At 47.0% G+C, this 23777-nt stretch overlaps 10 protein-coding genes across 10 annotated transcripts; 5 read left to right on the forward strand and 5 right to left on the reverse strand.

The window, feature by feature from the left end:
- Positions 1-787: 787 nt before the first annotated feature.
- Positions 788-7354, forward strand: ONS95_002125 (uncharacterized protein). Its single transcript, XM_058495364.1, has 5 exons — positions 788-1457; positions 1521-1752; positions 1821-2083; positions 2138-4375; positions 4437-7354. The coding sequence occupies exons 1-4, from the start codon at positions 1009-1011 to the stop codon at positions 4278-4280; spliced, it is 3087 nt and encodes a 1028-aa protein (XP_058354092.1). The 5' UTR covers positions 788-1008; the 3' UTR covers positions 4281-4375; positions 4437-7354.
- Positions 4800-5348, reverse strand: ONS95_002126 (uncharacterized protein; the record flags this gene model as incomplete). Its single annotated transcript, XM_058495365.1, has 1 exon — positions 4800-5348. One exon carries the CDS (start codon positions 5346-5348, stop codon positions 4800-4802), a length of 549 nt encoding a protein of 182 aa, XP_058354093.1.
- On the reverse strand, positions 6148-7080 carry ONS95_002127 (uncharacterized protein; the record flags this gene model as incomplete). The annotated part of the gene is made up of 1 exon (XM_058495366.1): positions 6148-7080. The coding sequence occupies one exon, from the start codon at positions 7078-7080 to the stop codon at positions 6148-6150; it is 933 nt and encodes a 310-aa protein (XP_058354094.1).
- A 1047-nt stretch (positions 7355-8401) lies between the features above and the next one.
- On the forward strand, positions 8402-9061 carry ONS95_002128 (uncharacterized protein; the record flags this gene model as incomplete). The annotated part of the gene is made up of 1 exon (XM_058495367.1): positions 8402-9061. One exon carries the CDS (start codon positions 8402-8404, stop codon positions 9059-9061), a length of 660 nt encoding a protein of 219 aa, XP_058354095.1.
- Positions 9062-10680: 1619 nt separating this feature from the next.
- On the reverse strand, positions 10681-11217 carry ONS95_002129 (uncharacterized protein; the record flags this gene model as incomplete). The annotated part of the gene is made up of 1 exon (XM_058495368.1): positions 10681-11217. The coding sequence occupies one exon, from the start codon at positions 11215-11217 to the stop codon at positions 10681-10683; it is 537 nt and encodes a 178-aa protein (XP_058354096.1).
- An 892-nt stretch (positions 11218-12109) lies between these two features.
- ONS95_002130 (uncharacterized protein) lies at positions 12110-12672 on the reverse strand (the record flags this gene model as incomplete). Its single annotated transcript, XM_058495369.1, has 2 exons — positions 12110-12408; positions 12579-12672. The coding sequence occupies 2 exons, from the start codon at positions 12670-12672 to the stop codon at positions 12110-12112; spliced, it is 393 nt and encodes a 130-aa protein (XP_058354097.1).
- A 53-nt stretch (positions 12673-12725) lies between these two features.
- ONS95_002131 (uncharacterized protein) lies at positions 12726-13943 on the reverse strand (the record flags this gene model as incomplete). Its single annotated transcript, XM_058495370.1, has 2 exons — positions 12726-13487; positions 13575-13943. The coding sequence occupies 2 exons, from the start codon at positions 13941-13943 to the stop codon at positions 12726-12728; spliced, it is 1131 nt and encodes a 376-aa protein (XP_058354098.1).
- A 2578-nt stretch (positions 13944-16521) lies between these two features.
- Positions 16522-17409, forward strand: ONS95_002132 (uncharacterized protein; the record flags this gene model as incomplete). Its single annotated transcript, XM_058495371.1, has 2 exons — positions 16522-16708; positions 16763-17409. 2 exons carry the CDS (start codon positions 16522-16524, stop codon positions 17407-17409), a joined length of 834 nt encoding a protein of 277 aa, XP_058354099.1.
- A 261-nt stretch (positions 17410-17670) lies between these two features.
- ONS95_002133 (uncharacterized protein) lies at positions 17671-20139 on the forward strand (the record flags this gene model as incomplete). The annotated part of the gene is made up of 2 exons (XM_058495372.1): positions 17671-17696; positions 19509-20139. The coding sequence occupies 2 exons, from the start codon at positions 17671-17673 to the stop codon at positions 20137-20139; spliced, it is 657 nt and encodes a 218-aa protein (XP_058354100.1).
- A 2103-nt stretch (positions 20140-22242) lies between these two features.
- ONS95_002134 (uncharacterized protein) lies at positions 22243-23726 on the forward strand (the record flags this gene model as incomplete). The annotated part of the gene is made up of 2 exons (XM_058495373.1): positions 22243-22300; positions 22363-23726. 2 exons carry the CDS (start codon positions 22243-22245, stop codon positions 23724-23726), a joined length of 1422 nt encoding a protein of 473 aa, XP_058354101.1.
- Positions 23727-23777: the final 51 nt, after the last annotated feature.

A 23777-nucleotide genomic window follows, 5' to 3' on the forward strand; every position in this document is an offset into this window, starting at 1 on the left:
CCTCCTCTTGTCTGCATCTATGTTTCTTCCACTCATCCCATTCCTGGCTCGTTGTGCTGTTATCATCACGGTCTTAATACATGGAGGCGCCTTCAGGAAGAACTCTCGGGTCCTAGAAATAAAAGCTGACCAATCGAATTAAAATATCTATAACCCTGAAGAAGACCATTCCAGAGCCCCGAAAAGTGTTAAAGAGAATGATTATCTGCTCTACAGAACAAATTCTGGCAGAAGCACCTTTATATATACATACCTACTTAAGGTAAATGGTTTCGGCTGATGATGCACGTGGGCGTGATGTGACTCCAGTTGACAAGAATTTAGGATACCCATGATGAATTTTCTCCTGCTTTGGACGGTATTAGGCGAGGTAGAATCTGATACTTCTCTCGGAAGAATCATGGAGCAACCATAATTTCTGGTTCTACTAGAAAATGGAACTGGCTCGGGCAAACGTTCGTGTTCACATAATTCGACGGTTGATGATCATCTGCTTCACATCATCCACATTATGCTGCAGGTAGATCACTTCCGAGGCAGGGAGGCAGGTATGAGTAGCCTAATTACGCCGAAAAGATCAGAGTCTATACTTTGCTGCAAGTTCGTCATTGGTAAGAAATGAACAAAATGTGGAGGCGGTGCAGAACGCCCTGCCCTCTCATTGTTGGTGAGTGGTCAGCCTCGTCTTAGCGTGGTCTCTTCTGCTTCTTGGATTTGGGGGCTGTTGGAGCCGTCCTGTCAGCCGATACAAAAATCAGAGAGCCCTGTGAGAAGCCTGCAGCGTGGACACTCAGCTAGATTGGACAAGGCTCCGCGAGGGGCGGCGCGCAGTTTATATCTACTGGTAGTCCTGATAACTCACCATAGCGTCTTGGTTACTGAACAATTCCGCGCAAATTCTCAATGATCTTCACTTCTCGAACGTGGATTAATGGAGTCACCATGGTTTATTGATTGAACTATTGCAGGGAATCTCGTCGCCGTTGCACCAGGCTTCACGCCCCAGTCATGTCTTTTGGATTCTCCGTTGGCGACTTCGTCGCCTGCATGCTCCTTATAAATGATGTCGCTCAAGCACTACAATCATCCACTGGCTCAGTTTCGGAAGTCAAGAACCTAGTCGGGCAGCTCGACTCTCTGATGTTGGCTCTGATGAGTTCAGCAAGTATTCATCAGCAGATAAATGGGATCGAACTTGGCCCCGAGTTTAAGGCTGCTGCGGGGGCGATGAGCAATGGAATTCAAATGGAGTATGAAAGGTGCAAAGACGCTTTGCAAGCGTTCAAGGACTCTTTGAAGCCATACACGGATGCCTTTGTGGCAGGCAAAGCTTCTGCGCTCACGAGACATGTGCGGAAGATCACTTGGCTATTTCGTAATGATGATATAGCCAAGCTGGAAAAAAGACTGGAGGCGCATCTGAGATCTTTGAATATGTACAAGACGGCTTTGTCAGAGTAAGAAAGATCTTCTGGTCTTTTACGCGCCACCGGAGGCTCGGAAGCTCATAGGCAAAATAGGATCTATGCTGCCACGACTGCGAATAATTCTGTAGAAGTACTCTCAAGCATCGCTGATCTACGAATTGAGGTAAATAAGATTTCGAAGTCAATCGTGCGACAACATTCGCAGATCCCACGGAATTTGGGATATTCCTGGGAAGCAAATTTTACACCGGCGGATACCATCATCCTGCTCGATGCCATTGGAAGAGTAGTGATATTGCCGTTGGTGCTACTGGGCTCTGCAAATGTGAGTTGTAACATGTACGATTCGCGGTATGGATTCTTGTTATTAGTATATGCTCAAATTTCGAGTAGGACTTACGAGAGATTCTAATGGTTATGTATCGGACTATTGAGATCGGGAGACGGAAGATCCTACGAAACGAGTATACCATCACCGATGAAAGTTCAGACGGAACATTGCTTGACGCCACGAACTGGGCTACGGCCGTCCAGCCTGGGATACAATTGACTTTGAACATGGTATTTCCTGCTACAGAGTCCTTTAATGACAAAGTGTGCCCTCGCTGCGACGAACAAACACTTGGAATGATGCTTTCAGGACAGCGAAGACGATGGTGTGTGTACAAGTACTCGTGATCTAGACAGTGTGATTATTAACTAATAGACAGTCATAAATGTCAACTCACATTCCGTGTCTTCGACAAGGAGCGATTTGTAGAGCAGTCAGATTTTGATAATGACAGTAGCTCAGCACCGATTACTGAGACTTCACTGGTGGCCAACATACACAGCTCTGCGCCTTCGGAGTTAGATTCACGCAAGAGAAAAAAGCCCTCAACTTGTGCATCAGCTGAGAGCCTCATGTTCAGAAGCGTGCATTACCACCGGGACATACGCATAGCAAAATCAGCCTCCGGAGAGCCCGAGGATAGTGATAGTCCACCTGAGCTGGACGTTGAAGAGCTCCCGCCTTTGCACAAAGCTGCCGCTAAGGGGAACTTGCACGAGATAGATGAACTTCTTACCGGTGGGGCCAACATTAATGATCCCCTACCTTTCCAAGCACAGGAGATCGGAACAGGGGACTGGTACTTTGGCCCATGGAAATTTAAGGGATGTTCGCCACTACTGATAGCTTGTTGGTACGGCGCTGTCAGATCAATTAATCATCTGTTGGATCGAGGAGCGAACATTTTGGGTGTGGACGCTGCGGGTCAGGGCACATTTCAGTATGCCTCCTATAGTCCAAATCCCGAGCGAATTTTTCCCATCTTAATCAGAAGAGGAGCGAACCATGCTTCTGCTGATAAATATGGATGCACGGCGTTCCATGAATGTTGTTGGATTGGGCTAGCTTGGTCGGTCCAGTTTTTTCTCGACCATGGAATGGACTTGGAGTGCAAGAATGAGCATGGTCTCACACCTCTGAGCTTCGGTGTTATCGGAAACAGTCCACAGGTAGTTGAGGTTCTAATAGATTGTGGAGCCTCTGTAAATGTCTGGGATGTTTGGGATGGAAGCTCGACGCTCCATTCTGCAGCTCGGGGTGGCTCTTTACGAATAACGCAAATCTTACTTGAACTCGGCCACGATCCATCACCACAAGATGAAGAAGGCAATACCCCTCTTCATAATGCCTCATTTCATGGCCATATCGGTATTGTTGATCTTCTCCTCGCTAATGGAGCCGTCCCATCGTCGTCCAACGAACTAGGTGAAACAGCAATGCATCACGCTGTCTGGAATGGGCATGAAACCGTCGTAGAGAGGTTTATGGAGCACAGTAATGACACCAATACGTGCGACATATTCGGAATGAAACCTTGGCATTTGGCTGCTCATCAAGGCCATCGCTCCCTGGTGGAGCGGTTTATCAAAGCTGGCGTTGAGTTACAATCAAGGGGCGAAGACGAGTCAACAGCACTTCATCTAGCTTCCTCTCGGGGGCACGAAGATCTGGTTCTATTACTTTTAGAGAATGGTGCCGATATACATTCAAGAGATGTAAAAGGACGTACAGCTCTCCACCTAGCCTGTACTCGGGGATATGTAGAAGTGGTGAAGTATCTTCTCTTGCAGGAGGCTGATCCAGAGGCTATCGATAATCATGGATACACAGCTCTATTGTCAGCAGCCTTTTACGACCAAAATGATACAGTAAAGTTGCTACTTCATCACGGTGCCAAATGTTCCACTGCTTCTCCGGACGGTTATACGCCGCTCATGCGTGCCTCTGATCGCGGAAACATATCTCTGGTAAAGATGCTGCTGGACAGCGGTGCCGCCACTGTTGCGGCGAACGATGTAGGATGGCAAGCTCTACATTTAGCCGTGATGAGTGGACACGATCAAGTAGTTGGCCTGCTCCTTGATCAAGGTGCGGAAATAGATGCGATAGATTCTCACGGTCGCACCGCTCTGCACATGGCCTGTTTCCGCGGGCATGAAAAAATCGTTGACTTGCTGTTGAAATGGGGGGCAAGAACCCTCGTTGACCATGAAGGGCGATCTGCGTTACATGATGCAGGTTACAAGGGCAACGAGGCCAACATAATAGCGTTACTAGGCCACGGCTTGGATCCAAACTGCAGACTTACAGATGGAAAGACGACGCTCCACTGGGCTGCCATCAAAGGAAACGCAAAAGCAGTACAGCTTTTGATTGAAGCAGGAGCAAATCTAAACATGGAAGACAGCAAGGGGAGGACAGCCCTACACTTTGCATTCTTACAAAGAAACGATAGCATCGCTCGGATGCTACTGGAAGCCGGATGTGACCTATCACGGAAACACTTTATCGGAACATCTTGATGGACAATGCGGATATGTAGCAATTTCACACGCAGGTGACGTTGGTAATGACGAGCAATGGCGAATAATGACGAATGGCTTAGAACCTTTTACAAGTAACAAACTTTGCATTCTGGTTCTCGATGATTTGCTGACATAATTTTGATCTTTGCCCAGCTGCCTTGTTCACTCGCTTGAACAACTGGTCGTGAGCCATCTCTATGTCGTGACAGTGGATGTTAAGAGACATGAACCTACATGAGCAGCAAGTACCTTTCCTAGTCGAAGGGGACTGCCTGCTATATCAACAGCGCAGACCTCGCAACAGTCTCATCAAACAAGGTAGCAACGTAGATAAACAGTCTGCCAATAATGGAGATCCGCTCACGCAGCTCTCTATTGAACTAGAAGCCCCAGTCACTACACATTCAAAGCTTCCAAACCTGCAAATTTCGATACCTCGCAACAAGCGGCTACATCTGCCTAAACCCAATCCTCCCATCCCTAATCACCGGCCCAGTCAATTTATCATCATAAAACTCAAAAGACTTTCAACCCATTAATCGAAAACCTCACCTCCCTCCTATCCTTCACAACCTCAATCGTATAAAACGCCCCCGCCGCATCCTTCACCGGCGGCAGCGGATCCACCCCCTGAGAAACCAGATTAAACCCCGGCGACTTCCTCAAATTCGCCAACAAAAACGCCCTCTCCTCGGGCCATCGACGTCTAAAATACGACGCATGCAAAGTCCTGATATCAGAAGAGTGATACTGGGGATAGCTCCCATTTCGGGGTTTAAGCGAGGGGTCAAAGATAGAACCTTTCCCATCATTGGCGACGGATGCGGCGCCGAAGAAGAACATGGCCAAGCCGGGCTCGTTGAGAGGAGAGAATTCCCACGTGATGCGAATTTCGTCGGGGAAAACTTCAGGGACCCAGTAGACGAAGTAGTCGTCTGGGTTTCCGGCGCCGGAAAGCTCGATTGTGCCGTTTATGGCGGTGGCTGTGAGGGGGCCTTCGGCTATCCAGGTGGAGATGTCGAAGGTTGAGTTGAGAGGGTTGCTGTAGAGGAGTTTTGAGGCCATTGTTGATGTTGCTGCGAGAGCTAGGAGGAGGGTATGATGCGCATTGTGAGATCACGAGAGAATCCCGTCTGAACAAGTCTTGATGTACGTGGCAAGTGTGGCGAAGTAGAGAGGTACCAGGTCTCGAATTCCGAGTTCTGACAGCTTGAAGGACTACGGCAGTAGGTCAAACTGACTGGAAACATGGCAAGAACTTTCACTACTTTTTGTATTTATTATCTGCTTACATGCCATCATTTTCCAGTTCCATGGGAGTGTATATGTGGATCAACAACTAGCCGAGAGAGGCAACTGGTTCGGTGTTGCCATTCCCGAGTATAAGACGCGATTGATATAAATTACATTACTCAAATCCCCCGTGCAAGTAGTAAAATATTATTTTTGTCCCCTGCATCACGCAATCCTTGGCGGATATACATATATTTTTGAGTTGCGAGATCTGAGATGGGTTTAGCTCGGTAGTGATAATTCCCACCAATCACAATGATACATCAAAGGCATGGTCGTGCCGGTATGAAATGTAAAGATGAGATAACGAACCTTATGTGAAAGCTTAAACCAACAACGTGTTTTATATTAAAAAGAAGAGTGTGGAAGGTAAAAATATCAAATGACGAGACAACAAATGCTTTCACAATCCGTCCGATGTGCTCACGACTTCTTGACAGAAGGATCCCCTCCAGCACAAATCATAAACACCGTTATGAAAACTGCCGACAATTTTGAATTAACATTAACATTCCATTAGGCAGAGCAAAATGGCTTCTCAATTCCTTGTAGATATGAGAGTTAAATGTAATTACATTAGGGCAACAACAGCAACATTGACAACCACCAAAACTACCCCACTATTCCACGCCAAACCCATCTCCATCCCACCTCCATTGGCCGCAACAGATGAAGTAGAGGTAGTTGGCGGCTGAGAGATTGCGGTTACAGGCGCACTCGTAATTGGAGTTGAAGCCGTTGGTTGAGAAGATTTGTCCAAGGTCGAGGACTCGGACGAATAAAGAACAGTTGTGCCCGTTGCAGTAGGATTATACGAGAAATTCGCCCGCCGACTGGTAGATGTGCGTGACGGGAAGTCGTCCCGACCATACTCGTCGTCGTCGTCGTCGGCAGGGTAAGTTGTCGCTCTCGCCGTTGCGCTTCCGGTGATGCTCCCCAGGCTTGCACTGGGAAGGCCTGTCCAATAGTTGCTGACAGCCGTTTGGCTCGGAAATCGGTCGTTCTCCAGAGTGGTTGTTCTTCGGTCTTCTGAGGCTGTAGTTGCAGTTTCTGCGAAACCAGCGATGAGATCCCAAAATCTCTGAGTAGGACGGGCACTGCATTCAGCTGTCCAAATAGCCGATAGCATCGCTTCCCCGGCGACATCCGAGGTGTAGCCGTGAGCAGCATAGCACGCGTTACATCCTTCGTTCGCTTCCCTGAAGTTAGAACCGCAGACGCATTGTTGCTCAGCGAGATAGTCGATTGCTGTGGTGTCGTTGGCAACACAGATGTTCAGAATGTATGCTTGTTGCTCGCAAGGCGCTGGAGAGTCGTGGAGGGACTGGAATATCAACCCGAGGGGGCCATTGTTGTCCATGTAGGCCCCAAGATTTGGCAGACACATATTCTGAAGGTACTCGACTGATGCATCGTCAAGATCTCGTCGGTACAACCCTCCCGGGTGGGTCAAGGTCATGGCACTGGTGGCCATGAGGCTCAACAATAGGGTTTTGACAGCCATGTTTCGGGAAATCATTGGGAGAGGATCAGGACGGTAACACTTAAAATCAGCAGCACAAGGCGGCGGCTCATGTATGAATAAATATTACTGACTCACGATCTTTTTCAAACACTTGCAGGGTGATAAATTGGAAATCTCGTATCGTGCCTAATCGGGCTATCAATGGCCCGCGTTGCTGAATTCCTGCAGCCTGATAGGGACAAGGAAATTATGCCAAGTCGTCACCAGCACCAAACAAACCGCAAGGCAGATTTTGGAGACACTCGATTTCACATTTCTCTACGTTTTGGAGTCACAAACCGAGAATATAATAAATGTAACGCCAAACTCTTATATTTCGGAAATGTTACAATTTGACTGCGGTATGGACAGTTTATAGAGGTTTTGTTTTGCTTCCGAAATCTCAGCATTCAAGTGGCACAGTTTTCGGCCGTAATTGTGGCGCAAAGGGGGCGGCGCAGTTGCTGCTCCTCACTCCAGATAGGCCTTTCTCCTCTTCTTCATTCTTGGCAGCCAGCCAGCTGTCTGAATGATTCAGGAAGTAATTCTTAGTCCAAGCACTGGAACGCACTTCGTGCACCGATTTTTCAACATTGCACGTGATACTCGCCTAGGATAGCCACCCCTATCAATCCTCGGGAAATGGATTCCAAGGAGGGAAATGCTCAGGAATCATGGACTACAGGATTCGATATCCTTCAATCGGGCCGTTAGGAATTCAACATTCAACGTGCGTCGATCGAGAAACGTGCGTGAAGAACGAACGGCTGAGCCGGAAGGGCTCATTGCGAATTCCTCCTCGTGCGCTGTGTACCACATGAGCACAACGTGCCTGATATCGTGAACGGCGATGTAAACGAGAATCACGGTCGTACCTAGGTTGTACGGAGGAACAACAACATCATGAAAGCGGTTATATTTGGTGTCAAAATTGAGATGGCGTTCGTATATGTGAGCCTGAGGGAAAGAAGAGCCTCATCGAGGATGATGCTCCTCTCCTCGTCAGACCCAACCTCCTCGACAATGCCTCCATTCTCGTCAAAGATTCTCTGGATGCAGACGTCCTCGAAGTTTCCAGCACGGAATGGTGGTAGACAAAAGTACCTTCCTTCGACACAACAGCTGCAGCTTTGACCTCGAAAACAAGAATTCATGCTGCCACGACAGTCGTTCCATCTGGTTCTTGAGAAAATGCGGGAACGAAGAGTGATATAAACCTCTGGATTCCCTCCTCTTCTCATCCAAGACAGCCAAGCGCGCCAAAGTTCCAGCCAGTCCACATCTGCACTCCATTCAATACTCCACACTCCACCAGTACACAATGGCATTCTCCAACATCCACCTCAGCTTCTCGAAAGCCATCCTCCTTGGCTTGCTTGCTGCTACCTCCTCAACTGCCGCCGCTATTGACAATGCGGACGTGGCTGCCAGGGACTACGCTCCTCCCCCACCACCCCCATCCTATGTTCCGCCCCCTCCACCACCAACCTACGGACCTCCACCACACCCATCTGTCTGTGTCCCCACCTATAGCTACAGCTATGTAACTCAGCTTTCCACCCTCCCAGTCGTCAAGACCTATACCGTCTTGAGCACCAGCACTAGCTACAGCGTTGTAACCTCCGTCAGAACCCTAAGCTACGCCAGTACCTGTCCAACCACATCCACCAAGCCCACCATCCCAGTCTACACCCCTCCCACTCCACCAACCACCAAGCCAACACCTCCTGTGTATTCAACTCCGACCACCAAGTCTACTTCCAGCAAGTCGCCTCCGCCAACTTATGTTCCACCACCTCCTCCCACCACGTCCAAGTCCATCCCGCCTCCAACTGTTTACACTCCTCCACCAACAACGCTGGTCACGTACAAGCCGTCTACCCCAACCACTAAGACGACGACTTCGAGCAAGCCGAGTGTACCGGTTTACTCCCCACCAGTTTATACGCCTCCAACTTATGTTCCAGTTGTTCACTACTAAGGGCTGGAGTGCTGGGTAGAGGTCTAGCATGACCGAAACTCAAACTGAGCTAAGGTCTTTTGGCTCTGCCCATTTGGGTTTGTGGTAGGAGAAGCTTTTGAAGAGGATTAAGAGCGGTTTTTTTTTTGGGATTGGTAGGATTGGCGGATTCCTTTCTTGTCTCTCGTTACGGTATCTGCAGGTACCTATTATTTCGAAATTGTCTAGGGTGGTGGAGGATAGATAGAATCAAACAATGTGGTTGGACACAGAATCTTCTTTCTTGGATTCAATTCGTGACTGATCTTCAACCATGGAAGCTGTTCGGATGTTTTGGAACCTACACCAAAGCTTCGTATCTTCGCCATTTGCGAAATTCTCTTTTGAGCCAATACTTCAACAAGCCCGATCCACCCTCTTATATTCTCCATTCACCGAAACTTAATCCACATTTAACACTTCGTCTCGACAGCTCCCAACCCCAGCCTCATATCCCCAGGCTCACCATACGCCATACCCCCTACCCCATTTCTCACCCGTCACTCATCGCCTGTCACCTGTCACAGGCCACCACCCACCCATGGCGTTCCACAACACAAACCAGGTCCCTACCATGCATTCATCCACGGCATGCTGCCGCTACCCCGCATGGATCCTCGTGGACGTCTGACAACAGGTAAGCTATCGGGTTAAAAGTTCCCGATGGTGACAACTCACCAGGCACGTTTTGTGTGGACTTGTACAAGCAGAGAGTGGGATTGGTGTTCGGACGAGATTTGGAGGGTGTTGATCTGCTTTTGAGCGTTGGGATGTGGGGACTGGTTGAGAGGGACAAGGAGGAACGGGTGATCGACCTGAAGACTAGAGCGTGGTTGTGGTTTCTTTGCTGGAGAGAAAAGGTGTGTTATTGCAAAAAGCAACGTGTGCTATTTCCGGTTGTTTGTAGTTTGTTAGGACGGACATCTTAGACTAACAACATCATAACGTGCGTTCTTTTACGGGAACAGAATCGGAGGGACCGACTCGTCGTTGTGTTGCACAGATTGCGATATTACGAGATAACCTGCCTGACGCATCTCGCACGTTGTGTCGTATGGTTCTCAAATCCGTCCACTTTTTCCGATAGAGCCGGCTTCGTAACGCGATTTTGAGCCCGGCTGTTAGCGTTGTTTACTTTCGGCAAGCTGGCGGGTAGAGCCGAAACTCGGGACACCGACTTCTTGCTCGTTGGCTGTGAATTACTTGTTGATGATTTTCTACTTTCCTCCAGGGCCATGCCAGGGGATTCTTACCGTTCACTTATTATTATATTGATCCCGGCGCTGATAGCAGTAGAATTTCTTGCACTGACAGATCTCTCTCAGTTTGACGTTGCCGCATATTCCAGCTGCTCCACTGCGCTTTGGGAAGCTAGTTGAAGCTAGATTCTCTGTTCCGACCTCACACAACATCATAAAATGCTCAAGTCTAATTTATAGGTTTGTATTTGCTAGAATCAAGTCTAGCCGCGTCTTTGAATCCCAAAATCTTGTGCAGCCAAGTTAAAAGCTTCCTCCAAAAAAAAAATCTCCCCCTTTCATGAACTAATCCTCTGAAAGAATGCGCCATTCCACCATTTTTGATTCCCACTTGCTTCACAATCAGTACCGTCTGCCTCGACCACTTCCGACAACCCTCCTTGCCTCGTTGAAAGCCATCAAAGTCCAAATCCACTTTATGTGTTCCCAAGCCACTAACTTCATCTTCAACGGAGTCGCAAACCACCCAATCCCCCACAGTCCAGCAATAACACCCACACTCGCAAATCTGCGATAGATCTCATTCTGAGCCCAATTAATCGCCACAACAACGACTATCTCCAAAAACGCCAATTGCCAGTACATAACCTGACGATACATGAACACGACATCACCGAACTCCACTGCAACGGGTTGGATGACGCCTGCGATGCGCCATTGGGAGTAGAGGGCGCCGAGGACGAGGACGGGCGAGAGGAAAGTGTCGAGCAGCTCAGGACCTTCGGCTGGAATTAGCCAGGAGAAGGGAGCGAAGGGCGTAAGGATTGTGAGGAGTGCGCCCATGAGGAAGACGGAGGACATGTGGCGGATGGCCATTTCGGTGCTTGAGGGGAGGGCAGCCCATGCTCTGCTCTCTTCTTCTGTGGCACGCTTCACCATGGTGATATCTTGGTGGGGTGTCTGAGGAATGTGATGTGGATGCTGAAAGGTGAGGAGGAGCACCAGCTGAGAATTCACGAGGCAATTCCAGTTGTTGAAAGAAATTTTTGAGAATTTTGATTTCGGGTAGGATACCTTTAAGTAGTGACTGAAATGATACGAGTCGTTGGATATAGGCGGCACAGCGATGTTGGTTGGTTGGTTGATGACACAGCCACTCACGATGCAACCTGCACAGGCAACATTCGAATATTTTCAGGGGGTCCATATCCACTTGGATAGGCACCGACGATGTTTTCCCTCGGTAGAAACGATACGATCCACTAGATATCCGACAAGCTTTTCTCACTTGATGGGCAGTCGCTTGTTTGAACTACACCTGGGAATTGGCACGGATGTTGTCTTCGATTTGTGGGTTCTAAAGATAGAGTGAGTGGATGCGCATGCGGCATGGTAGTATCAGCCCCTCCTACCCCCACTAACACTCGAATTTGCGTCGGGATGGTTCGCTGCAATCCAGAAAAAAGGTCACAAGATGACATGTATGTGTCTTGGAACATGGAAACCAAAGAATTCGTGAGGTCCTGTAACCCTGTTAGATTTATGTTGGTGGCTTCCTTCCATTCCGTCGCCCTATTCCTCAGACTGCCTTCGTTCAGGATGAAGTCAGCTGGGAACCAAGGATAAAAGGTGTCAAAATTTAAGTGCTGAAATCATGATTATTTTGTGATGACCTGCTGGAAGAGCACTTTGCCTTTGGTCCTTTTCAAGCGCCGCCAAATGATGGCAGACGCCCTTGTCAAGATCTCACCGTCAATACCCTGGATCCCACGATCTTGTATCCACGCGACCCATACCAAGAATGCACGGCATTCTATGTAAGGCGACAGCGTTACAAAGTACTTGGAACTAATATCGCCACTTTTTGCACGATATTTGAAGAATTCTGGATATAGAGAGTGGTCTGGTTCCACAATCTCGTCGATTTTGAGATCTGGGGGTCAAAACAGATCAAATCTTCTGTATGGAAAGTGTCTTTCCCTGATACTTCGTCCATGAGAAGTTGGTTGAGGAGCGTTGAGTACTTCCGAAGATGAGACTCCTCAATGTCAACATAGTCATATTGGCGTCTATCGTCCTCTCGTCGCTCAGGCTTTTCAAAGTCGTAACCACGTTGATGAATTTCGTATCCTTGAAGACAACGTCAGTGACATCCTGCGTTTCATATACAGTGAGGATATGTGGAGAGATTAACGCTTTCCTAGCATTAACAGTGTGTTTCTTGACGGCTCTCTCTGGCTCAAAGGGAGTGGGCGAGGCAGGACGCTTTCCAGCACTAAATTCTCATGATCTATGGCTACCTTTGAATTGCAAAGAATCTGGCATCAATTCATTGGTGGGTATGGCGTCATCAACACTTTCGGCCCATCCTGGTTTCTCAGGCTGGTTCGTCATTCCGGGCTTGGAGGTCGACACACTTCGTCTTACTGAAAGAACGGGAGAATGCTTCACCTCTTCAATGAATTCCTTCGCATATTCAACTGCTTGATGCTGAGCATAGAGAGACTTTTGGGAAGGGTCAGGAATAGGCCCGTCATATGTGCGCTTTTCATGCTGAGAGCTGTCAACAGCAGATGATGCGCTGAACTTCGTTGCGGTAGCGTTAGATGTGGTATCATCCGCCGGAACGCTTGTCTCACTTCTCCTTGGTTATCTTGCGTATGAGTCAGCTCATCTTCTGCTGCTCCTCCCACTTGTCGATCGCCACACATGTCGCTGGAAATAATGATAGCATCATCTGCAGTGAGTCCTTGCTGAGAGCGGCCGTTGCCAAAACAGTTCTTTTTTTTTATACAGTATCCAGCCTTGTTCTGTACGCCGTTTGCTTTGTTGACCGAGCCAGTCTTACTTCCCGCCTCGCGCTTGATGACCTTCTGGGCTGAGCTGTTTCCATTGGTGGAGACACGATTCTTCTTCTTCTTTGCAGCGAAAACGTAGGAAGTTCTCTTCTCGGCATGGCTAGAAACAGACGGTGGCTCCTTTGCATTTTTCGGAGATGGCTCGGTTGCGTTCTCGGCTCTTTCGGCATCGGGGGTGAAGGCACGTGTACCAGCATTCGTTTCTCCTGCCTCAACTGACTGGGCGACTGTCTCGAGAACAATCTCTTCCTGCTGCTGCTCTTTCTTCTTTCCATTCTTCTCCAGTTCCTTCTGCCTCAATTGATCTGCTGTTGACGTGGACTGACTTGGATTTCTTGCAGCAGTCGTCTTCTTTGGGGGAGGAGTTGCGTCGTAGAGATCGTCAAAATTATCCTCAGTTCACGTAGGCTGTGGTGTCGAGGGCCGAAGGCTGGTTACAGACGGTGAACGGGCCACTGAAGTCGCTCTTCCAACATCTGAATGATTAGCAGCGTCAGGGGTTGCTACACGCGTTCTACTATCTGGATTGTCAACAGAGTCTTGTTCACGGCTGATGATTGGGGATCGTTGGTCGACTGCAGGGGCGTTGCATTCCGGTAATGGCCACAATGGCTCTCCCGTCTGCATGTAGTGTAGCATGAAATCGTTGTTTTGCTTCATGTCGAGGACTTCTCGGAAGAAGTGATCAGGCTCGTTCGCCTCTACAATACGGTACATTATCTCCAGCTCTTGTTGCATGGTCTCAATGACAGCCTTGGACGATTGGCTCTCTGTGAGCTCATGCGAGTATGGTATTGGGTTCGACATGGTTGTTGCACAAACGACCGCTCCGTACGGGAACATGCTCTTCCACGATTCAATCAGTGAGACCACACACCGACTGACGATATGAGTATGTGAAGACTTGAATCTCGAGACGCTGAGTTTTTGAGAACAGATTAATCCAATGCTCTACCGAGATTTCCAGATTCTTCCTCACCGCGACTCCAAGGTTGTAAACAAAACGAGAAATCTAGATTACATACCTGACGTATTCAGAATTGCTGGCTCGAATGGCGTGCGATAATAAATACCGTGTCAAATTTTCTCCACTTCTTCGCCAGTCGAGATTTGTGCGACTGCAAAGGTAGATCGGAGGCTCCGACGTTGACAAGATTGTTGAGTGGAAGCTTGGTGCCAAATTAAGCGAGCTGGATTATCAGCCTCGGGAAAATCTTCCAAGGCAATCTTCAGGTGACTCGCCGTGACCTTTATCGGAATCAATGAATCGTCAAAATCACTATTGGGAGTAGTGATATCTGGATTATTCTTCATGAGTACAGTCGACAACCGATGCGCGGCGCTGATGAAATAGCGGATCGCGGAAAGTAAACAATGGGTTGAACTGTCCCGCGTTACCGGAGGGACTGTCTTGGTAAAAAAGCCGCACACAGAACATTAGGAATTTTAAATATGAGAGACTTGAAATCTTGTCCTTGCTCCCATTTGGGATTGTTCCCATGTCGCAAGTATACAGTGCTCACCGGCCAGATTATTTCACTTGAGCTTACAGTCATGACCATGCTGCTGCTAGCTGGAGGAGCTTTCTATTCTGTAGTGATGTATACATGGTATTGGTGTCTGATTTCTGTGTTGGAAAGCATTGAGGACTTTTTTTGTCAACTCAATATAGAAACCTGCCTAATCATATCGATTTTTGTTGAACTTATTGGCATGTTTCTTATTGTTGCTCTCTCTCTCCTGTTTTCTTTAAAATTCATGCGTCTACGGCTCCTCGCAATGCACTTTGATACCCTATTGTGAAGAGTTGTCACGAGCCACTAAAGTGGCCAAGAGATTGGCCACCACCAGCAGCTATTTGGCTTTCCATCCATTGAGTTATCTGAGCGGTCCGAATTTCTAAGTGCTGCGCGGTATTCCCTTCATGAAACCCTTCAGGGTCTGATGATGCAAGCATACGGATGAGGTTGATGTCCTCTTCAATTAGGTGCAGAAAGCCTTCAGTGGTGTCTAATTGGCAAGTAAGAAAAGGTCGAGTATCCACGCTAAAGTTCATGTCCTCTTGGATTTTGGTCAGGAGAGATAACGTGTAGTCACGGAGGAGTGGGAAGGCATCGATGTTGAAGTTTAGGTCCTTGTCGGTAATTAGAGTCGCAGTATGCTAAGATTCTCCTTAGCTGGGCGCAGGGCCTCATCTTCACTCCGCATAGCTTAGCTCCCCATTGTGGGCAGCTGGTTATAGGTCCACGAGGTTCAGCTGTGGTAAGGCTTTAAATTTCCTGCGGTTAGAATCTGTTCGGATACTTCATTAGGTCTGGAAGTTCTACGATCCTGCCCCATCAGCTGTTAGCAATAGGTATGCACGAGCTGGATGATATGTAGTCGGCGCGAAAGAACGAAGATGGGAAAGGATATTCCGTGTTGCTTACCTATAAGGATCAAAGAAGAAGCCCAATTACACTTTGAAAAGCCTAGCAATAAGAAGCTTCGACGCCAACGCTGACGATGCGCAAGTGTAGATTGTCCTCCATCGAGAAGGGTCAAGAGTTACCAAGGACAAGGAGGCGGGCCAGCGAGGCAGATAAAATCTCGGAATCGGAGAGCAAAGTGAATTTTTGATGTTGGGGAAGCAGCTTGCAAATAGTCGAGATCACGTTGGATAGTTTTGTCACCTCTCCAGACGTGCTTCGCCCAGAACTTTTGCCGGGTCAGCCAACTCCTTTAATGTGCGCTAACGCTCCTCATTCATTTTCAACTTGACTACGTCCCAGAAAATTGGCGCATTTTACCCCTGCAACAGAAAACTATAGCCTATCAGATACCACTCGTGAGTCATTGCCGATTCTGTAAGCTGTCTACTTACTTAATGTGCGATCAGAAGAGCGTGGAACTTTCGCAGACTACAGAGACCGGCCTTTACTTTGGCAAATTGGTTGGGAGAATAAATACCCACCATAGTGATCACAGTTTTAGATATTCACGATATACTTTTGAGCTCTGTTCTGCAAAGGTGGACTCGTCTGTGGCCTGCTGTTTCTAGGAATTGCAGCACTTGCGGATAGCTTTTTTTGTACCACTACTTTCGTTGTCTACAAACTCTTTCATAACAAGTCTCGTCCTATCTGTCACAAAATTGTTCTTTGATGATCTCAGGACAGCTGGGAGTGACCAAATGACAAGGCTTCACGCAGAGCCTGGCGTGTTTACTCCTCGCTTAGCTCACTAGCGCACTTTACAGACTTGCCCACACGATTCGAAATTGCCTATCACCGTCCTCATCCTGCGTCAACTCTATCTGCAGCCGCAGAGAGCCCCATTAAATTCTCTGTTTCTTCTCGAACTATACCACAACATTTTGCACAAAATTGCTGTTGCTCAATCCGTCATGTCGCCCTCAAGGGCGGTAGTCAAGGACAATCCGGGTGATCCGACTGAAACAGATGTGGAGAGGAAGGTTGATATAAAGACTGGAGACCGAGAACGATCTGAACTCGAGGGGAATGCCGGCATCAAAGATAAGAATGCGGAGACTGCTGAGGAGAATGCTCGCATTGTCGGCGCGTCTAAGCTAGGTCTGTTTAACATGCCTCCTTTGTGAAATCGTGTTTGCACGCTGAGTCAAGCAGTCGAAGCACTCACAGCCCTCGACAAGAATCGCCATAGTAGTCGCACACGCAGAGGTGTTACTACTTACAACGTGAAGGAACTTGCTGGCACCGCAATCCATACTCCTCGAAAGTTTAACAAGGGCGAGAACGGTGAAGACAAGATCAGTTCTTCAAAATTTGAGAAGGTTGAAGCTTCTTCAACCCGCCCTCCTTCGAAATTAAATGATAAGTTAGGCAAATACGCTAGCCTCCCTTTGTCATCCTTCACAACTGTTTCGAAATTTGTAGAGACCAGAAAGCAGGGCACAGCAGTTTTCGTTTCCGTTTCATCTTCCGCATCTACTCTTGACGGACTCACCTCTGAGGTGACAACACCAGTTTCATCAAAAAACACACTAGCCTTTCCGCCACCCACTGGTCTCAACCACAACTCGGCGAAGCCACTTCTTCCAGTCTCTCTAGCACCTCCGATTTTGCGGAAGAAGGTCAGCTACAATCCCTTCCACCAGCAAATCAAGTTGGTAGTCAAGCAGAAGGGAGAAGTAGAAGAGCACTCGGTCAAACATACTAATCCACGCGACGCCGTTACTCTCGGTGCTGTCAGCAAGTTGTCCTCATCCGCAGATAGTATAAAGGAGTGGGGTAGTGCCGTTAAAAGTGCATAGTAAGTAGGGATATAGAGGACTACTAACTAAACAGGTAGTAAGAGTAGGAGAGAGAAGATAATATATTTAATACACGCTATCGCGCCTATCTATATAACTTTACAGAATAAGCTAACTATCTTCCGACCTAGAACCACACTACCTCACCATAATAGTGTTTTCAAGACGAACATCGCCACTGAGCCAAAGCGCCGCTCTGTTAAGAACAAAGTAGCTCCCACTGGTACTAAAGCTTCCAAGCCCCTTGTCAAGAAGCGCAAGATGTCGTCCTCCCTGAGCGAGCCACAGTCAGTTTGCTACCGATGATTTCAGTGTACTGAAGTAACATTGAACAGAATCAAGCGCGTCGTTATCCAGTGTAGTCAATAGTGGAACGGCCGTTGAACGACGTCGTTTTGAGGCTCTCTAACCGACTAGCGTTTTAGCCTTATAAAACGCACTGTAGTGCGTTTTATAAGGCTATAAACGCACGGAACGAGGTAGTTGCCAAGAACGGACTAATAAACTAAGTATAATCTTACTTTATTGTTTAATAATTATTATTATATCAGCAAAAAATTCTGGCGCCGGGTGCACGTGCCACCCGCTATTTTCGCTGTTTTCGCCGAATAGTTGCTATTTACGCTTAAGGCGCCTTAAGATATAAGAGGCCGTCGTACGTCGGCCTTAAATAATAAAAGGCCGCCTTATACGCCTTAGGCGCCTTTTATAAGACTCACTTTTATATATAAGCTAGACTAAATTAGGAAAGATATAATATTTTTAATTAGAATTAAAAATTAAAAGTTAAGTTTATTTTTAGATTTTAAACTAACTAAAAACAGTTAGACTAGCGTGAATTTTAACCGAGAATTTAAAAAGACCTGCACTTTCTACGCACGTCCTTAAAACTAGTCTCGCTAAGCCTCTAACGCTATGAATATCTATGTAAAAAATCGCTAGCGTGCTTATAATTCGATTCGGGTAAATTCTATACAGGGGTGAGTCGCCGCCTTGCCTAATCGGGCGATATAAGCCTAATAATACCCCCTTATAAGGTATACCTTTATAAGTACCTTTAATATCCTTAGGATTCTTAGTATTATTAAGCTTTTTAAGCTTACTAATATATCTTATATAATAAATAAAAATCGGACTCACTTTTATTTTATACGCTAGTCCTAATTAGGCTTATAAGCACCTATAGCGCCTTAGTCGCCTTAGGCGCCTACGTCGTCAATTTAAATTAGTATATATCGCTTTAGGGGTCGCTAGCTATCAAATTAATCGATATGTAACTTAGGCTAAAAATCGCGAAAATAGCGCCTACGGCGGCTAGCCGGCGGCTGCCTGGAGCCAGATCTTTTTACTGATATATAATACTTACTCTAAAAAAATCTAATATTATAGTATAATAATAGTCTTAAGTTATATATATATATAATATACTAAGTAAAAGTAATATAATTACCTTAGAATTTTAAGTAATAATTAAGGTAAAAAATACTAAAAAAGGATAAAAGAAAAATAAAAGTAATAGATATTAAAAAGGTTAAAAGAGGTAATCTTACTTAGCTTTAGCTTACATATATATATATATATATAACACTAGTAATTTAAAGACGTTTCTATAGTTCGGATAGCTTAATTTACTAGTCTTAATTAGAAAAGTATTACCTGAGTTAAGCGAGATTACCTCCTTTAACCTCTGATATATTCATACTCTTTTATCTCCTTTACTTTCTTTTTACTTTAGTTATAAATTTTAAGAGAATCTCAATTACTTTTACTTAATATTATTAATAACTTAAAGGTATATAGGACTATTATTATAATATAATATTAGCCTTTTATAAGGTAAGTGTTATATTTTCAGTAGTTAAAAAATAAAGTAAGATTATACTTAGTTTATTAGCCCGTTCTTAGCAACTACCTCGTTTTTAATAACCTTTAAAACGGACGGCCGTTTTAAGCTGTTAAAACGGACTAGCGTCCGTTTTAGGCTAGCTTCAACGCACGCGCGTCGGTTGGTGGTTTGCCAAGAACGGGAAAACTATTGACTACACTGTCGTTATCTATCTCACTGGAGCTTCCGATACCTCTACTCATTGCGTCCTCAGTGAAGACCTTGTCAATGCCAATTGTAACATCTTCAAGTACATCCTCCACAGCAAAGTCCACCCCGAAGACGGTCACGACGACTCCGATGATGAGCTCTGCTACGATCCTGCCAGAACTAAGAATGGTCGCACCTCCATCACCCGCGGACGCGCCTTCACCCTCCCATGCTCCAACTCTCGCGCTATTTTCATCATCCCACTCCTGATGGCTATGCTCGAAGAGCTCGATGACTTTTTCAATGTCAATCACCCCGAGTTGGGAAAATTTGACGAGGAGAATAGGATCCGCCTCCGACAGCTGCTCAAGACACCATCCGACAAGATCTGGGAGCTGGTCTTAATTTGGAAAGGCTGGGCTGAGACTGGTGAGGTCAAGCTTGGTCGATGCCCATTACCACGAGAGCTCTTGAAGAAGTTCATCAGAGTTCTGGAGATGTCACTTAAATTCTTCAAGATTGTGAACGCGCATGAGGTTGATGAGAAGAGATTCCCTACTCAGCAGGAGTGTGAGATGTGGGACAAGGGCCTGCATCCGGAGCAGATTGCTGACAAAAAGGATAAGGAGTTGAAGGAGTATTGGTCCCCCCTTGGAGGCCATATTCATGAGTACTATGAGAAGAAGGGTCTTTGAACCTTCTGACGCTGATCATAAGATACGAGACTGTACGTGATGTTACATCATTTGGGAGCTAGTGTAGAGTTTGAAGGAAATTTGTGATGCGTGCAAAAGTCTTGCTTGGTCGTCGAACATGTGGAAAGGCTATATTGCCATGATTCTGTTCTTCTGGGTACTCTGTGCCATAAAATGAATAGAATCTTTTACCTTAAGCTGCACTTATGGTTTTGACTCTTTCTGACCGCTCGTCCGAAACCAAGGTCCAGCAATGTGAAAAGAATTCCATTCTATGGCACAGAAACATTAGCACAGCCAATATCTATGTTCTGCTACCCATGCCCCAAGATTCCACCTGGTAGACACCGGAAAGGTCGAGAGCCAACGGATGCATGACGAGAGCTTTATCGGCGTGTGATAAGAATGATGACCAGCTCCTTTGCCTTGCAATATAATATACAGAAATCCGCTGCATCATTTAGTAGATTCACAGCATATATTCTTCTACTCCATGCCAAGTGCAAGTAAAGCCATTTGATCTCGTTGCCAGACCAATCATCGTGCCTTCCTTCGATCTAGACTCCAAGCTCGACATCCCATGAGCCCCCAGTCCATCTTCAACATAACATATCTCACTATGGCTCCACGACGTTACTCTAAAGGTTGAGAATGCTCTCCCCTATCATACCTACAAGAAATGTTCTGATGCTCCAAACAGACGACCGCCACATCAAGACGACTTGCACCCGCTTCCTCGAGTCGCCGCTAGAAAGAAAGCGCGCTTCCTCCGTTCCAGTGACTGGATCACGGAGACAACTCCACGACTGCGGACTACAGACAATCTACCAGCGTAAGTAGCTTCATTTCCACTTTCTACCACAGGATGGTACCATCTGCCTCCAAACTGTCCCAGCCCTGCACACATGTAAACACCTACCAGGCACGCTCTTCACAACCTGCTCGACATGCTCCACCTCTACATGAAGCCCCACACACGACAACATCAATAAGAGTAGCAATCAGCGCTCGCACCTTATATACCGTCACCATGCCACGAAGAATACGAGACCGGTCATATCCAAGAAGAGTAAGGAAGCAGAAACATCAAAAGGTATTCAAGAAAAGCTGGAGATGGAATTGACGAAGATGATGGGCAGGATCTCGTTGAGAGGTAGAGGAATGGAAGAGATGGATCCAAGGAAGTGGGAGGGGAATCAAGACAGCCAGGATGATTCTTGTTGGACGGGGAAAGGAGAAGGAGAGCGGGGCTGTGGATTTCGAGATGGGATAACAGGAGATAGATTACAATGACAAGAAGGATGCTGGAATGCTATGTTGGGCTTATGCAGCTGACTTTCACCACTTGGGCAGTGGCTGGATGTCGGATATTGTTGGTATCATTCACTGGAACTCGGATGAGGACTAGTTTTGGACTGGGTGGCTTGGGGCTCGGAAAATTTGGCTGACAGGGACAGCTGCAGATGGAAACAGTGTATTAATACTTGATCGTGGCGGACAAAAGATGTTGAGGCTCTATGGTCTCCATGCTGGCTACTCCATGGGAATATTGTGTCGGTTTATGGAAAATGACACGAGCCAGAACCAGCGGTAACTGCCAAGTGTGTCTGTGCCTCGAGGTATGGAACATGACCTAGTAGTTTCGGTGTAGTAGCTTTCATGAGTGTGAGCGCGCGTAAACTTTATTTTGGTCTGTGTTCACAACGTGAGTATAGCAGTTCTTGTGAAATGGTGGACAGCACTTTTTGTCTTGGCAGAAGAGGTTGTTTTAAGCGAAGAAAACACAATCTGATGCCAACGACAAGAACAGGCAAAACAACAAAGCAAAGGGTTTTGAAGAGTACGTTGAGCACGAAAGAGAATCGAACTTGAAGCTTTACCTTTTAGTAGTAGGTTTAGAATTTAATTGTGCCTTTTGTGTCAAGTTGCAAGACCCAGACTGTCTTCTCCCACAAACGCGCTAGTCCAGTCGAGCCTATTTTGCTAGATACCATGCAACGTCTTCAGAAGGCATCTCCACGCGCGACATAACTACAATTGACTTAAGCTCACCCCAAGATCTTCGGCTTTACCGACATCCTCGTGAGACATACTACTGCCAATATGAGAGCCCACGACCCAAACACGAATGTGGCAATCATATCTTCCAGGAAGAACAATTGTATCTCTTGCCTTCCTTACCTTTCTCCATCTCCCAAGTCATTCCTGCTAACAACATCCAAGTACACAATCCAGGCTTCGTCCGTTCTGCAGCTCCATCGCCTTCAGTTCGAGCATCACCAGAAGCTGTAGAGCGATCTTCTCCAAGCATTACAGGAATGAGCTCATCGCACGTCCATCAAAGAGCACGCTCTGCAGCACCATCGCCATCTACTCATAGCCCAACCGAGAGCCGTGACCACACACCTTCTTTCGGCTCAATGGTTGTCCCCTCAAACGTCTATCCATTCCGTCAGCGAGCCCGCTCCAGTGCGCCATCACCTTCTCCGTCCATTAGCATGAACCTCGGTATCAAATCAGAGAACATCTTTCGTACGCCTACTTCTGGTCATCAGTCTGACTTCAATCGAACAACCAGCACCGATCTGGTACAAAGCTCACAACATCGACATCGACCAGCACGAGAGCGATCAAACGCACCATCGCCATCGCCCACCATGGATCCTGCAAAACTTGAACCCATACTCAAACACACAGCTGAGCATAAGCCCGTGCATAAAAATGAGTTCAGAAGTAGAACTCATCGGACCAGAGTCCCAGCACCGCGAACCTTCCGCTCTTCAGCTCCATCTCCAGATCGATCGCTTTCGATGTCCTATACGCCTCCTGCTGGTGCTATACCGCCTACAAATACACCCACCAGTGCGGAGAAGAAGGCATCTGCATCAGCCCCGAATATAACTCGCACTGCTGCGTTTAGCTGTTCATCTCATCGCGGGCTTCTTGAAGGAATTTCGAGTTTTGACGACAGTGAGGATGATGAGGAGGAAGAAAGTGACAGTGATAAGGAGAGCAGAAACAGTGATGGAGATGAATACGAACTCAGAGCTGGAGATGCAGGTGGATATGATCCTGAGAACGATCCCAGATTCAAAGACATCTACTGCCAGAGTAGGAGTTCGGTTACTAATACTGTGACGGTCACGAATACATACCTCGTTCCAGCACCTACTCGAGTGCCGCCTCCAGCCCCAACTGAAGCCAAGAATCCAACACGTCAATCTCGTCCGTCGCAAAGTGCCAAAGACAAAGATGGCGGCAAGAAGCAACCAGTTCTAGAGAAGATTGGCAGGAAAGGCGATGAAGAGGATGAGCAGGAGGATGGTCGGCGGGATGAGGACGAAGACAAAAAGCGCAGAACCTGGAACCCACCACATGCGCCGAAAGCAATGCAGAGTCATCAGATTACGTGGATTAATGACAAAAAGGTTGGGGAGAGGATTAATGGGGTGCAGGTTTCTATTGATGAAGATGAAGATGAAGATGAAGATGAGGTTGGCGGGAGGGGGAGAAACAAGAAGGGAGGGAAAGGGAAGGGGTTGAGTGGGAAGTTGGGGATGGGGAGGAAAGGTGGACAAAGAAGATGAGGTTTTCTGGTGTTGGCGTGGGATGGTTGAAGGCTAGGCGCTTTGGAGGTG

This window comes from Cadophora gregata (genome assembly GCF_030347475.1).
Source record: "Cadophora gregata isolate MNR1 chromosome Unknown scaffold_11, whole genome shotgun sequence".
Classification (NCBI taxonomy): domain Eukaryota; kingdom Fungi; phylum Ascomycota; class Leotiomycetes; order Helotiales; family Ploettnerulaceae; genus Cadophora; species Cadophora gregata.

Bases quoted from the DNA above. Each gene is read 5' to 3' on its own strand.
- ONS95_002125 (XM_058495364.1), top strand. From the start codon at position 1,009: ATGTCTTTTGGATTCTCCGTTGGCGACTTCGTCGCCTGCATGCTCCTT. The intron at 1,753-1,820 runs GTGAGTTGTAAC...AATTTCGAGTAG, and splicing joins TGCTACTGGGCTCTGCAAAT to GACTTACGAGAGATTCTAAT. The intron at 2,084-2,137 runs GTGTGTGTACAA...ACTAATAGACAG, and splicing joins TCAGGACAGCGAAGACGATG to TCATAAATGTCAACTCACAT.